This window comes from Helianthus annuus, chromosome 13 (assembly GCF_002127325.2).
Source record: "Helianthus annuus cultivar XRQ/B chromosome 13, HanXRQr2.0-SUNRISE, whole genome shotgun sequence".
NCBI lineage: Eukaryota > Viridiplantae > Streptophyta > Magnoliopsida > Asterales > Asteraceae > Helianthus > Helianthus annuus.
In genome coordinates, this window is record NC_035445.2 from 170499331 (window position 1) to 170516259 (window position 16929).

General features: G+C 37.8%; 1 protein-coding gene and 1 pseudogene across 1 annotated transcript; one reads left to right on the forward strand and one right to left on the reverse strand.

The window, feature by feature from the left end:
• The window catches only part of LOC110900671, a 97235-nt pseudogene extending 83794 nt beyond the window's left edge, over nt 1-13441 (reverse strand).
• Nucleotides 8186-10702, forward strand: LOC110935883 (putative disease resistance protein At3g14460). The gene has a single exon (XM_022178230.2). The coding sequence runs from the start codon at nt 8186-8188 to the stop codon at nt 10694-10696; it is 2511 nt and encodes an 836-aa protein (XP_022033922.2). The 3' UTR covers nt 10697-10702.
• Nucleotides 13442-16929: the final 3488 nt, after the last annotated feature.

A 16929-nucleotide genomic window follows, 5' to 3' on the forward strand; every position in this document is an offset into this window, starting at 1 on the left:
AACAGAATGGTGTCGCTGAACGTAAGAACCGCACATTGATCGAGACTGCTAGGACAATGTTGGTAGAGTCACAGTTGCCCATTCCATTCTGGACTGAAGCTGTGGCCTCTGCATGTTATACTTTGAACCGAGTCCTTACAGTCAAAAGACACAACAAGACCTGCTTTGAGCTTCTTCAAAAACGGAAACCAGATTTGTCTTATCTAGAACCGTTTGGAGCTCCTTGCACAATCATCGATCCTAATGGAAAGTTCGGGGCAAAAGCAATTGATGGATACTTTCTTGGGTATGCCACCCCTAACTTACGAGTCTGGAATCTAGAGACAAAAAGGGTCGAGGAATGGTCTGAGGTCAGAGTACAACGGCACACCTTGCCAGTCAAAAATCCGGGTCAACCTTGGATGTTTGAGTATGATGACTTCTTTAATTCGATCAATGTTGAAGCCGTTGAAGATAATGCTGCGGCTAGGATGTTTTTCGAGAGTGACAATGCAACAGTTTCACCGGTGGTTCGTCCAATTCTTGTTAATCAAGAACCATCTTCTTCGGTGAACAATAATACTCTCAACAATGAGGATTTTCATGATGCAAACGAATTGAACGAATCTTCAGAGGATGACGAATTTGTGGATGCAGATCAAGAAGTTCCAACAACAGCAGTTCATGGTACTTCAGAGGGTACTCCTCCAGTGGATGCCCATAGAACAGCTGAGGCTACTGCATCATCCTCTTCGTCAATTCCTGGTCTTGAATTGGTTGTTGATCTTAATCTCAACAACCTGGGTATAAATGTTCCAGTTCCAGAAAATCCAGAAACAAGGATTCATAATACCCATCCTCAACAAAACATCATTGGAAATGTGCAAAGTGGCGTTCAGACAAGAAACATGTTGCGAAACAACAACAATGCAGGCTTGTATGCAGCTATTCGAGAATCCGGGCAACAAAACGATTGGTCTTTCGCGTGTTATGTCTCACAGGAAGAACCAAGAACGTGGAAAGATGCCTTGAAGGATAATGCTTGGGTTGAAGCAATGCAGGAAGAGCTGCAACAATTCCAGAAGCTGGGTGTCTGGAAACTAGTAGAGAAACCTGCTGGATACAAGAAGATTGGTACTCGTTGGGTCTTCAAATGCAAAAAGGATGACCGTGGAGTTGTTATCCGAAACAAAGCTCGTTTAGTCGTTCAAGGTTTTCGTCAGATTGAAGGGATCGACTATAACGAAGTCTATGCACCTGTTGCACGTCTCGAAGCAATTCGAATCTTTCTAGCCTATGCATCCTTCAAAGGATTCAAGGTCTATCAAATGGACGTGAAAAGTGCATTCTTGCATGGTGTGGTTGAAGAAGAGGTGTACGTCGAACAGCCTCCAGGTTTCGAAGATCCTATCCATCCCGATCGGGTTTGGTTGCTCAACAAAGCTCTTTATGGTCTTCATCAAGCACCGCGAGCTTGGTACGCAACCTTATCTCACTATCTGCTGGAGAATGGTTTTCGTAGAGGTCTTATCGACTGCACTCTTTTCATCAAAGAACAAGATGGAGATCTGCTTCTGGTACAGGTATACGTTGATGATATTATTTTTGGTTCTACTAATGATGCTTTGTGTAGGAATTTCGAGCGGATTATGCAGGAGAAATTCGAGATGAGTGCTATGGGGGAAATGACCTTCTTCTTGGGCCTTCAAGTACAACAAACAGAGTCTGGGATATTCATCCATCAGACTAAATATGTTGGTGACATCTTGAACCGGTTTCAGATGTCTGATGCAACGCCCATTGGGACCCCATTGCCAACTAATCACGGAATTACTCCAGACTTGAAGGGAGAAGCTGTTAGCCCTTCAATCTATCGCGCTATGATCGGATCTCTCATGTACCTCACAGCATCAAGGCCAGACATAATGTATCCAACGTGTCTTCTTGCCAGATATCAAGTTAATCCAAAGGCCTCCCATCTTGCAGCTGTTAAAAGGATTTTTCGTTATTTGAAGGCGTACCCTGACACTGGTCTGTGGTACCCTAGGGATAATAACTTTGAATTGGTAGCGTTCAGTGATTCTGATTTTGGCGGATGTAAAATCGACGGCAAATCCACAACGGCTGGATGTCAGTTTTTAGGAAATCGCCTAGTTACATGGCAGTGCAAGAAGCAGACATGTGTTGCTACCTCAACATGCGAAGCTGAATACATTGCTGCCTCAAGTTGTTGCTCCCAAGTTCTTTGGATCCAGCAACAAATGCGGGACTACGGTTTTGAATTCCTAACTACTCCTATATACGTTGATAATTCTGCTGCTTTAGATATCACTAGAAATCCTGTGCAGCATTCAAAGACCAAACACATCGAAATCAAATATCACTTCATACGTGATTGCTTTGAGAAAAAGCTAATCGATGTTGTTAAGGTCCACACCGATGACCAACGTGCCGACTTATTTACCAAAGCTTTTGACAAATCTAGATTTGACTTCTTATTATTGGTAAACGGCATTAAGGTCAAGCAAGAGTAAAACCAACATCGGAAAATCATTTTTGTAAATATCTTTATGTGTTTTTAAATTTATCTTAGTTTGTTGATTTTAGGGGGAGTAAATCCGAAAATATGAAAATCCAAAAACATCGAAAAATTTCAAAAACACAAAAACAATAGAAAAACAAAAATGAGTTTCCTGGTGAGCAAAAGAGAAAATGATAGTACATCAGTGGTCTATCCAAACCTCTTTAAACCTTAAATGAAAAACGATAAGCAGCTCTATATAAGATGTATCGGTAGGCTCACAATCATTTTAAAGTGTGCAGGGTGATATAAATCTTAATCGACTGAAGACCAGGTGGGAACCATTCATTGGCATATGGTCTTAGTACCGAAATTTCGTTTGATAGATTGCCGAGGTTCTGAGATATTCGGTCTTTATGCTGCTTATCATCTGGGTATCATGGTTGTATCTTTTACCGAAAAATAACGGGGACGCAAGTCTAGATCTTCCATGATACTATACATACGTGTACATATTACATACTGCATTCGACCTCAATAAGTGATAAACAATCACATGTCCAAATCAAATAAGTGATAAAATATCACATTTATCCGGGTGTCAAGTTCGTCTCTCTGCTGTACGAAAGTACTGACCTGTTCACGGACTTGCACCTGTGCCCTCATGCATACGAAAATCAAGTTCCTCATAAATAAGTGATTCTATCACATAGGACTTGTTTTCAAATCAAAATAAGTGAGAATCTCACATCATATACGGTCAAACAGATGATAATCGGTATACTCACCGGTAAGATGAACCCTCGTGCATACCTTGATACGGGAATGTGTCGTGATGTGGATGAACACCGGTCGGTAAGTATAAATCATACCTTAACGTATCCTCTAAACATGATTACATCTGATAAGTTGAGCTTAAGTGGACAACAATACCGATAATTGTTATAGGATGTTTATCTTAATGTTAACTAATAGAACAACAAGAGTGTTTTGACTTGACCGTACACTGATATGATTCTCTTACCCTCGAAACTCACAAAAAGAAGTTTGTATATATTTATTTACTGCTTTCAGTCTTTACATTTGAGAAATACAAAAATACCAAAAAGATTTTATTTCTGCTTTATTTTCGATCGTACGATGTTGGAGCTCAAGTCTTCGTTACCTGAAACCTGAACGAAAACCGAAATGACTAAATCTTCATAAACGGTCGAAATTTGCATGTTTTGAAAGTTAAAAATTAAAATTGATAAATTTTATTAAAACTTTCAAACTGTCGGACGGTGTTTGTTTGTGACATGGTCATACGTGTGTCATTTGTTTATGATTAACTATATTCCAAGCAGTTGTTCTCATTATGCGTTTAGATTTCTTGCATGTGCAGATTCTAAAGGCTAGGAGAACATGGTCGATGACAAAGCTTTGGAATGAAGACACGACGTGAAGGCGCTCAAGTGATGAAGATGATCGAGTTGCCGCAGACCATCATCAACACCTAAAGGATCTCACTTCATAACGATAAAGTTTTTCACGAGCATAACTCAAGGGGGAGCTTATGTTAAGGGGGAGTTTGTCTACACACTTCCTACATGATACGGGTAGTTTGTTGGTACACTCTCTACTTTCAAGACGTGAAGACTTTGAAGATTCTCCGACATTGAAGACTTTAAAGGACATCAGAGTTTTGGAAACTCGAAGACCAAAGACCGTCGAAGTTCAAGACGAGTCTACACCTATAGAAGATAAAGACAAAGCTACAGCCAAGGGGGAGTTTGTTAGTGCACTTGTGTCTGTACTTTGTCTGTATTCGGTCTGTATGTACGATGTCCTTATCAGTCCTGTAAGTTGACCAAGTCAACCGTCCTCCTGGTTTGACTTAGTCAACATCCGAAAGATATTGAAAGATGTTCTGATCGAAGGATAGACTCGAAGGATACTAGATCCTTCGAGGTGCTCGAAAGATATGGTTCGACCATGGTTCGACCATTAGACCTCGAAGGATGATCCTTCGAGGTCAATGCTGATCATTCGAGTTTGTTGTTGTCGACAGATGATCCTTCGGACCATCTGTCGAATCCTTCGATCTGGCATCATGGGCTGGGTATATATATACCCATGCAGTGTATGTGAGAAAAAGAGTTCTGCCATTCCACACACCCGAGAGATAGAGAGCTTTGAGAGCATTCTGTCCAGAACTCACATACACACACTTAGAGAGTTTATAGAACATTTCTGTAAACATTGAGCTTGTAACCGAACCCTCATTGCATTAATACAACTTGTGTTAATCGGTGAACTTGTGTGTTTGTTTCTCTACTTGCTACTAACTCGGTTTGCTTGCTAGCTTGGATTCCGCACTTGCTAGTAGGTTTGTATAACAAGGTTTGAGGTTTGTCATCCACCGGATAGGGACCTACAATCATCATCCCCAAATTTTAAACTAAGTGCTTGCAAAACCCTAAATTGGACAAATAAAATTACAGCATAATCAGAACAATACTCAGTAGTCAAATCAATTCCAACTTGAAAATTGGCTAAAAGATATCATGAATTTAAATAAACAAACAATAAATTATGATTAAAATTAAGAAACAAGCAAAAAAATTCAAGAAATTAATACCGAAAAAACCCCAAATAACAAGAAACATAGAAACAACATGAATTACGAAAAGAAACCCTAAAAATCTAAACTTTGTTACAAGCAAAGAAAAACCCATGTCCGAATTGAAGTAATGAATAAAGGGTATCTGATTTTTAACTGAGATGAAAGATTATAATGAAGCTTTTTATGGTGAAAGATTCTTGATTCTTCTATTTTGAGGACAATACTTTTTATAAAATCTGATTTTGGATATTCTTGAAATCTAGGTTTGTACTTGAAATTTGGGTTAGAAATAAAAATTAGATTTAAAGGAGAGGACAAATTACAAAAATACACTTGCATGTAACAAATAATTAACTAGGGTGAGGGGTTGAGTTAGACTCAGGGGCCGCCAAAGTAGTTAGTTATAGAGACCACGGGGGCACATATGTTAAAAAATCTTATTTTGTGCTAATTATAGTAAAAGTGATATAACCACAGGGGCCAAAAACGTAATTTACTCTAATAATAATAATCAATTACTCCATTATGAAAAGGAAGGAATATTAACATAATCTCCACTCATTCTTGTCTCCAATCAGACAGACCACTCCCATCTTCTCTCCACTCATCTTATTTACCTACGTTCATACCATACAAACCAAAAACTACTCTCATTCCAATTTCCAGCTTTTTCTCAGTTAAAATCTGGTCAGATTTTTTTAAATTGTTATAATAGAACGTTAAAAAATCATTTCGCCCTTCATTAAAAGGGAGAAAAAAGACAAAAAGTTGGATGTTAACTGAAAAAATCTACTCTCATTCCAATTTCCAGTTTACATCTTCACTGTTAGTTAACAATGGCTGAAGCCGCTGCTGCTGCCCTCGTCAAAGTCATTTTTGAGAAGCTAGCTGATGAAGCCTTCAAGAGATATGCTAGCTCTCGGAATATACACTCAGAGCTCAAGCAATGGGGATCACGTTGTCCCAGATCCAATCTATGCTGAATGACGCTACTCAAGGAAACAACTCATGAATCTGTCATTTCCTTAATTAGTTAAATATAGTTTACGTAAATAAATAAATAAATAAATAAATAAAAATTGGGATGGTACTTTGGGTCATGAACACACGGGTGGTGGATTTGAGTGATGGATGAGAGTGGGACGACATGGCGCTAACGTAAAGGGTTATGGTGATCCTGAGGGTTATGACCACACCCTATAGCCTTATTAATGATGACTATTCAATGAGTACTTAGAACTGCGTCAGAATTTAATAATCTAAATACTATATTAACATATTCATTCATAAATCGATGACCATAAATACAGCCACAATACACGGGAAAGCATGTGCATGTAAAGTAACCGTTGGCAACTTGACATTACTTTTATTCCATTAATTATTATAAAAGGTACTAACCAAGAGGTTGTCATGTGGCTGACAGCTATTCCTTACAAAAGAATTGTTAAAAAATGTTCACTAAGCAAGAACTTCCATACAATCACTATAAGCAGCTGTGAGTTCTATCAGTATCTACACTCTTTTCATTCTATCACTATCACACATACCAAATACTCTCCTTTTTCATCTTCACTGTTAGTTAACAATGGCTGAAACTGCTGCCTCTGCCCTCCTCAGTGTCATTTTTGAGAAGCTAGCTGATGAAGCCTTCAAGAAATTTGCTCGCTCTCAGAAAATTGATTCTGAGCTCAATGAACTGCAGAGCACACTGTCCCATATCCAAGATCTGCTTACTGATGCTTCTGAGAAAGAAATAACCGAAAAATCTGTTAAAAAATGGCTCAACAGTCTCCAACATTTGGCTTACGACATCGACGATGTACTAGATGATGTGGCTACGGAAGCTATGCGTCGTGAGCTGACCCAGGAATCTGGAGCAATCACCAGCAAGGTAAGAGACCTCATAGTCCCAACTTGCTGCACAAAATTCTCACTAAGTCAACGTCTGCATCACAAGTTAGATAGCATCAACACCAAGTTACAACATCTAGAGAACCAAAAGGGCGATCTTGGTTTGATTGTGAAAAATGAAAAGCCAAAGAATAACAATAGAGGAAACGAAACCTCCTTGCTAGAATCTGAAGTTGTTGGGCGAGAAAGTGAGAAAGAAAAATTGCTCAACAAGCTGTTGCAGGATGAGCCATGTAAGGAAAACTTCAGCGTCTTACCCATAGTCGGTATGGGTGGGGTTGGTAAGACCACTCTAGCTAAACTTTTGTATAATGATACACAAGTGAAGGGTCGGTTTGAACTCCACGCATGGGTTTGTGTCTCTGATGATTTTGATATCTCTAAGATAACCAAAACCATCTTTCAAGCTGTGTCCAACGAAAACAAGGAATTTGCTGATCTAAATCAGCTTCAAGTGGCTCTTAAAGAGAAACTTAAGGACAAACGGTTTCTACTAGTACTAGATGATGTGTGGAGTGAAAACTTCAACGATTGGGAAAACCTAGTGCTCCCATTTCATTCAGGGGCTCGTGGAAGTAAGGTAATCATGACATCTCGCAAGGAGCAATTGCTTAAGATGCTAGGTTTTGATAATCTAGACCATCTTGAGACTTTGTCATCTGAAGATGCTTTGTCTTTATTTGCTTTACATGCATTGGGTGTAGACAACTTTGATTCACACCCAACACTTAGACCAAAGGGTGAGCGTATTGTGGAAAAGTGTGGTCGTTTGCCTTTGGCTTTAAAGGCAATTGGAAGGCTGTTGAGAGCTAAAACAGATGAAGAAAAATGGGATGAGGTGTTGAATAGTAAGATATGGGATTCAAAAAGTGTTGGTGATTTTTCTGCAGATTGGAAGGTGATTTTTCCTGCCCTTATGTTAAGCTACCATGAACTTTCTGCAAATTTGAAGCGGTTGTTTGCATATTGCTCCTTGTTTCCTAAGGACTTTTTGTTTGACAAAAAAAGAGTTAGTCCTGTTGTGGCTGGCCGAAGGGTTTTTGAACAAATCAAATGCAGCCAAGTCACCAGAACGCATTGGTTATGAATATTTTGAAGAGTTGTTATCAAGGTCATTTTTTCAACAATCACCAAATGAGGAACCGTTATTTGTGATGCATGACCTGATGAATGATTTGGCCACATTTGTTGCCGGAGAGTTCTTTTCAAGGGATGACAATCGGATGGCGACGGAAGATTTAGCAAAGTACCGCCACATGTCATTTATTCGTGATGAATATGTAGCTTACCACAAGTTTGAGGCCTTCAAGAGAGCTAAAGGTTTGAGAACATTGTTACCGGTATATGTTGGGGTGGATCAATGGTGGGACAAGTTCTACTTATCCAGCAAGATTTTGGTTGACTTACTTCCTGAGTTACCGTTATTAAGGGTTCTTAGTTTGAGTCGTTTTAGTATAAGTGAGGTACCGAATTCCATTGGTAGTTTGAAGCACCTAAGGTATCTTAATCTATCTAAAACTGATATCAAAGAGTTGCCGGACAATGTTGGTAATCTTTATAATTTAGAAACGTTGATAGTTTTTGGATGTGAGAGTTTGACCAAGTTGCCTAAAAGCTTTTTAAAGCTAAAAAAGTTGAGGCATTTTGACATGAGAGATACTCCATGTCTGAAAAAGTTGCCCTTGGGGATTGGTGAGTTGAAAAGCCTACAAACTCTCACTAAAATTATCATTGAAGGACACGGTGGCTTTGCACTAACCAAGCTTAAGGTATTAAAGGATCTCCATGGGGAAATTTCCATAGAGGGGTTGGACAAAGTACAAAGCTCAATGCATGTACGAGAGGCAAACTTATCTTTAAAAAGGATTGATAAGTTAGAGTTGAAATGGGATGATGTTTCAGGAAGGGAAACACTTGAGAAGGAGATTCTCAATGAGTTAAAGCCCCATAGTGATAAGTTGAAAATGCTTGAGGTTATGTATTATAAGGGAATAGAGTTTCCGAATTGGGTTGGGGATCCGTCTTATCATCGACTGGTTCAATTGTCGCTACGCGGTTGTAAAAAATGTACATCTCTACCGCCACTTGGGCAGTTACCTTCACTTAAGCAGTTGTTGATTCAAGGAATGGATGATGTTAAAGTCATCAGTTTGGAGTTAAGTAGGAGTACTGATGTTACCTTCCCTTCACTTGAAATTCTAAGGTTTGAAGATATGTCGAGTTGGGAGGTATGGTCAACCAATAGCGAGGCAACGTTTCCATGCCTTCGAGAGCTTCAAATAAAAAATTGTCCCAATTTGATTGATGTCTTACTTGAAGCATTACCTTCACTAAGAGTTTTAAGAATATATAAATGTTGTGAAAGTGTGCTGAGAAGTCTGGTTCAAGCAGCTTCATCAACCACTAAATTGAAAATAAGATCAATTTTTGGGCTTACGGATGAGGTGTGGAGAGGTGTTATAGAGAATTTAGGGGCTGTAGAAGAACTAAGCATACAGGATTGTGATGAAATAAGATACCTGTGGGAATCAAATACAGAGGCAAATAAAGTTCTTGTAAATTTAAAGGAATTGAAGGTATGGGAATGTAAAAATTTGGTGAGTTTAGGAGAGAAAGAGGAGGATGAGGATAACACTGGGAGCGACCTCCTATCATCTCTTAGGATATTGGAAGTACGTCGTTGTGAAAGTATGGAGCGTTTGTGTTGTCCAAATAGCATTGAGAGGTTAGACATCAGAGGGTGTAGTTCAGTTAGAGATGTCTCCTTCCCAAGAGCAACAACAACAGGTGGAGGAGGGCAGAATCTCAAGTCACTTACTATATGTAGTTGTGGAAATCTAAAATCAATAAATCAATTGAGTAACTCCACTCACCTCACCTCTTTGTCAATAAGTTATTGTGAAAACATGGAGTTATTTTCTGATCTTCATCAGCTATCAAATCTCACCGAGTTGAGCATACAAGGTTGTAAAAGCATACAGTCATTTTCTGACCTTGAGCTATCAAAGCTCACCAGGTTGACAATAGCAGGTTGTAAAGGCATAGAGTCATTTCCTAACCTCCATCTGCCAAATCTCACTGATTTGAATATTAGAAGTTGCAAAAACATGAAGGCATTTGGTGACCTGCAGCTACCAAATCTAATCAGTTGGAGTATAGAAGATTGTGAAAATCTGGAGTCATTTCCTGACCTTCAGCTATCCAATCTCCCCATGTTAAAAGTTGTGAAAATCAGTGAGTGTCCAATGATTGATGCTTCCTTTCCTCGTGGTCTTTGGCCTCCCAATTTGTGTTTCCTTGTAACAGGGGGGCTGAAAAAGCCCATCTCAGAATGGGGCTATCAGAATTTCCCTGCTTCACTTGTTGACCTAAGATTATTTTATGAACCTGATGTGAGGAATTTTAGTCAATTGTCCCACCTTTTCCCTTCTTCTCTTACGACTTTGGTAATATTCCAATTTCATAAATTGGAATCACTATCAACGGGACTCCAACACCTCACATCCCTTCAACATCTCAGGATTACCAATTGCCCAAAGTTGAACGATCTACCAGAGACGCTGTTACCTTCACTTTTGAGTTTGATAATATATGGTGAATGCCCAAAATTGAAAGAAAGGTGTGAAGGAAGAGGCTCCCACTACTGGCCACTCATCTCTCATATCCCCAAAATCTAAATAGACTGGAGGTACTTGTTTATTAAATACCCTCTGATTTACATTTGATAAACTGGTATTCTCAGACATGTGCGTGTTTTTTTGTTGGAATAGGATTTGTTGCTCAAAACCTAAAATTGAATTTTAATGATCACATTAATTTATATGTTGAAATCAGTTTTCATGAGTTTAAACTATTATGTAGCTGCATCATACGTTGGAACTCATTTCACAATGTGTAGGTACTAATTTTAACTTTCGTGAGTTAAACTTGCCAACAAATTATTATTATTGTTATTGTTTTGTTTGTGATTTTTGTTGATCTTGCTTTTGTAGGTTGATAGGGTGCGATTTTAAGTTGTTAGACAGTTGATTTGTGTGATTGTTGAAGTGTTATAGTAATAGATAATGAAATTTGATTGAAGTTACTTCGAGTCTCCATTACAAAGTTGAAGATACAAATCAGAGTTTAGATCTGCATTTTGTTTACTGCGGAGTTATGATAAAAAAACATAGCTAATTTGATTAGTTGTATTAATACTTGATATGAAGTCTGTGATTAGCTAATCAGAGTTTAGATCTGCATTTGGTTTGATTAATTTAGGCATTTTGTTTACTGCGGAGTTATTTTGCAGGAACATATCCTAAAGGATCTTCTGGGTGATGGAACATTCACAGTTGACCAGGTCATATTCAAGAACAGAGAAAAGTTCAAGGTGTGAATTTTCAGGGGAAGTATCTTGAGTAAAGTGCAGTAAAACTCTCGCATATAATTACCGAATCAGCTAATAACAGACAAGGTGTCGATGACATAAGTGTAAGTTCCTTTTAAGTCAACAACATTTGACTACCCCATAATATAACAAACTGGTTTTGATTATTAGTATTCACGATATAACACAGGATTTATTCATGAAAATCAGTTGGATTCAATATTCAAAGTGAAGGTCTTAAGAAATTGTCAAATATCGGACCAGAGGCTAAGTTAAAGGAAAGGTTCAAAGTGCTTGATGATGGACAAGATCATTTCTGGTAAGCTTATACTTTTTTCCAATAAAAATTATGGGTGGGTTGGATAACGAGTCAAAACAAGTTCGGCCATTAATATCAAAGTGTATTGTTTGACCCTTAAACTGGCCAATGAAGCAAATCACCTCTACTGAAGAGTAATGAAGAAGTCTCGCCAATGAAAAAGAGATGTCACATGTCAGCCTATCATTCCATGAAGACAATATGCTGAGAAGATGTTATGCGTAACTGTCACTTGTCAATTCCGTACATCTCAACAAGAATATAAACACATGTGTCCACATTAAATTTTTTTATCACTTGACCCCATAGCCTAGTGTGTCAAGCTTTTGAGTGCGAGCTCAGTGTGTGGCCTATATGTGTAAAACCTTCAAATGAAATTTGTAAGTCACCATCTTCATAGCTAGAGTGTTAGCTAGGAAAGTGTATGTAATTATAACTTTAATCTGCAACTAATTTTACATGATGTATTGAAACACTCGATATTGATTAATGCAATAACAGTGGCGTGGTTGGTGCTGGTGACAACAATAATGGTGGAGCCGAATGGTAACAGTGGCGGGCTTGGTGCAGGCACCGATGGTGACAACCGCGGTGGCAAAGGTGGCAGTGGTGACAACGGTAAGGGAGTGGAAGATTTAAATTCCTTTGCTTTATTTCTTCACAATTTGGAAGAAAAACCAACCAAACATACTATCATTCGAATTCATATTCCAGTTACAAAGAATTGAACCAAACAAGTTAGAAAAATAGAACTGATAAATGAATTTACTTTCCATTTTCATTGAATTCGAAAAAGAAAAAATAATGCTATTGCAACTTTAGTTTTACATAAATAAGTTTGAATGCAGGTTCAATAACACCATGGATCCGATATCCAGATAAAGAAAAGGCTAGTAATGAGGTAACAGAACAATAGGAATCATAAAAAGTCAAACCTGAATTAAAAAAAAATTATCATCAAGAGATCACAAAAACCAAACTCATATCAAGAACCTTTTCAGCAGTGTCCAACGCACTTAAACAACCCTTTACAATATCATCAATATATGTAAAATCACACGTAACGGTCCCATGATTACTCGACTCAAAAAAGAGAATCGGTTTTCGTTTTAAGATATCGTTAGTGAAGAAAAAATAAGCCATATCCGGTCTACCCCATGGTCCATAAACCGTAACGAACCTCAAACCCGTTAAAGACAACCCGTAAATCTGATTATACATACGCGCGATTTCTTCTCCCGCTTTCTTCGTTGCAGCATATAGGCTCGCGGGTTGATCAGTTCGGTCTTTTTTCTGAAAAGGGTACTTTTGTATTTAACCCATAAACAAAACCTTGACTTTTAGGTTCAAGAACATTAACAAAACCGGCAATGTTACTATGAATATAAGATTTCGGATTCTGCATTGCGTATCTAACACCAGTTTGAGCAGCAAAATGCATCACATGAGTAAAATGTACAACCTCAAAGAGTTTGTTCAGCAAAACGGTGTCGTTTAATCGTTTATGTCCCCTTCCACAACAAAAATCCCACTTTTTTCCAACAAAACTTGACAAGCCCTTTTGAGGGTAGGATCATAATAATTGTTAAAATTGTCTAACCCTAAAACGCAGTCATCATGGCATTTCAAGATGGGGCTGACGTGGGTTCCAACGAAACCAGCTGCTCCAGTGACCAAACCAGAGTACCCTGTTTTCGATCGGATGTTGACTGATGAATTGACCGTTTTCCCCATCCGGATCCCTATACACACAGCTCCCGGTTTAACCTAATCGAACAGAGAGTGAGTGAGTCATGTAAAAAATAGCGATATTAGAAATGCAACCCATGACACAAACATTGTACACGTTGTATATTAATAAAATAAATAGTAAAAAGTATATCTAATTTAATAAAATGAAAATATCGATATACAAGAACCTATAGGATCTGTATGAATAACAACTAACAACAATGTAGAATATCAAAAATTAGAACATTCCTACTTTTTTAACTACTTTCAAAATGAGCATTAGCAGCCAAAAAGATCCTAATGGATCCAAAAGATACAGTCAAATTAATAGATTAATTAACCATCTTCAATAGCAATATGCATGGTACATATGATGCAACATACAAATTTATACTAAAGTTCTACTTTTATGAACATATAACATACTTAGTTAATAAAAGCTCATAAACTTTCCTGAAAAAGAAACGGGTAAGTGGGTCACTCGTTCAACGGTATATGAAATTTATACATATAAATGTATGATTCTAGGTTTATATCAACATCCATATAACCTGCTATTTACAAACTTATAAATAATGGATAAACAAAGTAGACATGACCTGTAAAGTTTACACAACTATTGCCCTAGGTTGTTAATAGATTTATGTAACAACTGGTGATTGCGATTTAGATGGATTGCGATTTAGATGGCAAGAATGCACAGCTACTATTACCACACGATTGTTTGATAACCCTATACTAACAACTTCAGTTGACAAATTACAATTAAAAGAAAGATTAGTAAAGAGGTAACAAAATAAAGGAAATCATAAAAGTCAAAGCTGAATGTAAAAATGTATCATCAGATCACAAAAACCAAACTCATATCAAGAAATTTATAATAAAAAGAAAAGAAAAAAACACATACACACTGCAAGTCAACCTTCAATCAAGAAACTAAACAAGTAACATCACAACACTTAAACTGACAGCACAGGTGAAGTATTCCCTAAATTAAAAATCCTAAACTGAGCCACCCCTTTTTTCCTCCCACCACTTCCCGTACTCTTTTCAGCGGTGTCTAAAGCACCTAAACAACCCTTCATCAATATAAGTAAAATCACGCGCAGACTCAAAAATTGGAACCGATTTTCGTTTCAAGATATCTTTAGCAAAAAAAAAGCTATATCAGGTCTACCCCATTGTCCATAAACCGTAAAGAACCTCAAACCCGTCAAAGACAACCCATAAATATGATTATACGTATGAACTATTTCTTCACCCGCTTCTTCGTTGCAGCGTATAGGATCCGTTCGATCTTCTTCCGAAAAGGGCACTTCTGTATTCAACCCATAAACAGAACTAGAAGATGCCCAAACAATTGCATGCTGTGGATTTGCATTTTTGCATACTTCAAGAACAATAGCAAAACCAACAACATTACTATGAGTAAAAGATTTTGGGTTTCTGCATTGCATATCTAACACCAGCTTGAGCAGCTAAATAAATAACATGAGTAAAATGAACTACCTCAAAGAGTTCGTTCAGCAAACCGCTGTCGTTTATGTCCCCTTCCACAATGAAAAGCCCACTTTTTTCCATACATGTTGATGAGCCCTTTTGAGGGTAGGATCGTAATAACTGTTAATATTGTCTAACCCTAAAATGTAGTCACCACGGCATCTCAAGGTGGAGCTGATGTGGATTCCGACGAAACCGGCTGCTACGGTGACCAAAACAGAGTACCCTGTTTTCAATCCGATGTTGACTGATGACTTGACCGTTACTCCCATCGGTATCCCTATACACACACACAACTCTCAGTTTAACCTAATCGTATAGAGAGTGAGTGGTCATGTAAAAGATAGCAGTATTAGAAAGGTAACCTAGGACACAAAAATAATTAAGGTGTTGTATATTAATAAAACAAATAGCAAAAAGTAATATAATCTAATAAAATGAAATATGTATTAGACGGAAATAAGTATTAAGCTAGATCATATTATAAGTTTATATGTATTTATATTAGGTATAACATAAGTTCTGTTATGTTTTCTATTATTAATAGGGTTAACCTAAGTTAGGGCGGTTATTCTTGAACCCCTCGGTTGTATATATTAAACGACGTATGTATCATTCAATTTTACCAATTCAATATCTGAACATCATAAACATTCTGATCTATATCAGCGAATTCATTCCAATATAGTGGTATCAGAGCCACCGATCTGCAATCAAGTTTTTTCAATTTCAAATAATTCGTCACATACCCGATCATATCAGACTTCAGATCCACAAAATCTATTCCAACGATTAAACAAACATGACGTCTAATGGCGGATTTCAGACTCAAATCCCTAAATTACTGGGACAAAATTACTATCACTGGCACATACAGATGAAAGTCTTACTGGAGTCGCAGGATTTGTGGACAATTGTGGAGGAAGGCTATGCAGAAATTGCAACAGGAGCACCGGAGAATGAACAGAACGTTTATAAAGAAAAGGTAAAGAAGGATAAGAAGGCACTGCATATTATGTTTCAGGCAGTAAATGAAATGGTGTTTGAACGCATTGCAACATGCAAAACATCCAAAGATGCGTGGGGAGTTCTTCACAAAGCCTACAGGGGCGAGAATAGGGTTAAAACGGTAAGGCTTCAAACCCTAAGATGTGAATTCGATAGTTTAAAGATGAAAGAAACAGAAACCGTAGAAGATTATGTTAACCGAATTACCGTAATAGTCAATCAATTGCGCATGAATGAAGAACGAATAGAAGAACAACGCGTAATTGAAAAGATACTCAGAAGTCTGACTAGGAAATATGAATCGGTTGTAGTAGCGATCGAGGAGTCAAAAGATTTAAACGCAATCTCCACAGAGGAATTGCTAGGAATCCTGCAATCGCACGAATTAAGAATTAAACAATATGATGATGATACCTCAGTCGAACAGGCTTTCCAAGTTCAGGGAAGTGGCTACGATAAATCTAGACTGTCTAGATTTGATTACACCGAAAGAGGCCGAGGAAAGGGAAAGGGCAAATTTAATAGAATGATTCGGTGTTACAACTGCCAAAAATTAGGACATACGGCGAGGTTTTGCAATAAACGGGAAGAAGGTGATCGATCAAATAATGTATTGTTGCATAAAGAAGATGCAGAAGAAGAAATCGAGGATACCATGTTTATGATTTTTAACATGGAAGAAATAGTCAAGAATGATTGCTGGTATCTCGATAGTGGTTGTAGCAATCACATGACAGGTGACAAAAATTTATTTTTAAGCCTGGATGAATCAGAGAGACGAGAAGTTCGAACCGGTGATGATAAAAGACTTGAAGTTCTCGGATGCGGTGATGTAAATGTTAGAATTAAAGGCCACGAGAAGCGAATCCCAAATGTATTTTATGTGGCAGGATTAAAGCACAATCTCTTAAGTGTTGGACAACTTGTGCAAAAGGGCTATGATGTGAGGTTCAATGACAAGGGATGCTTCATCACCGACTCGT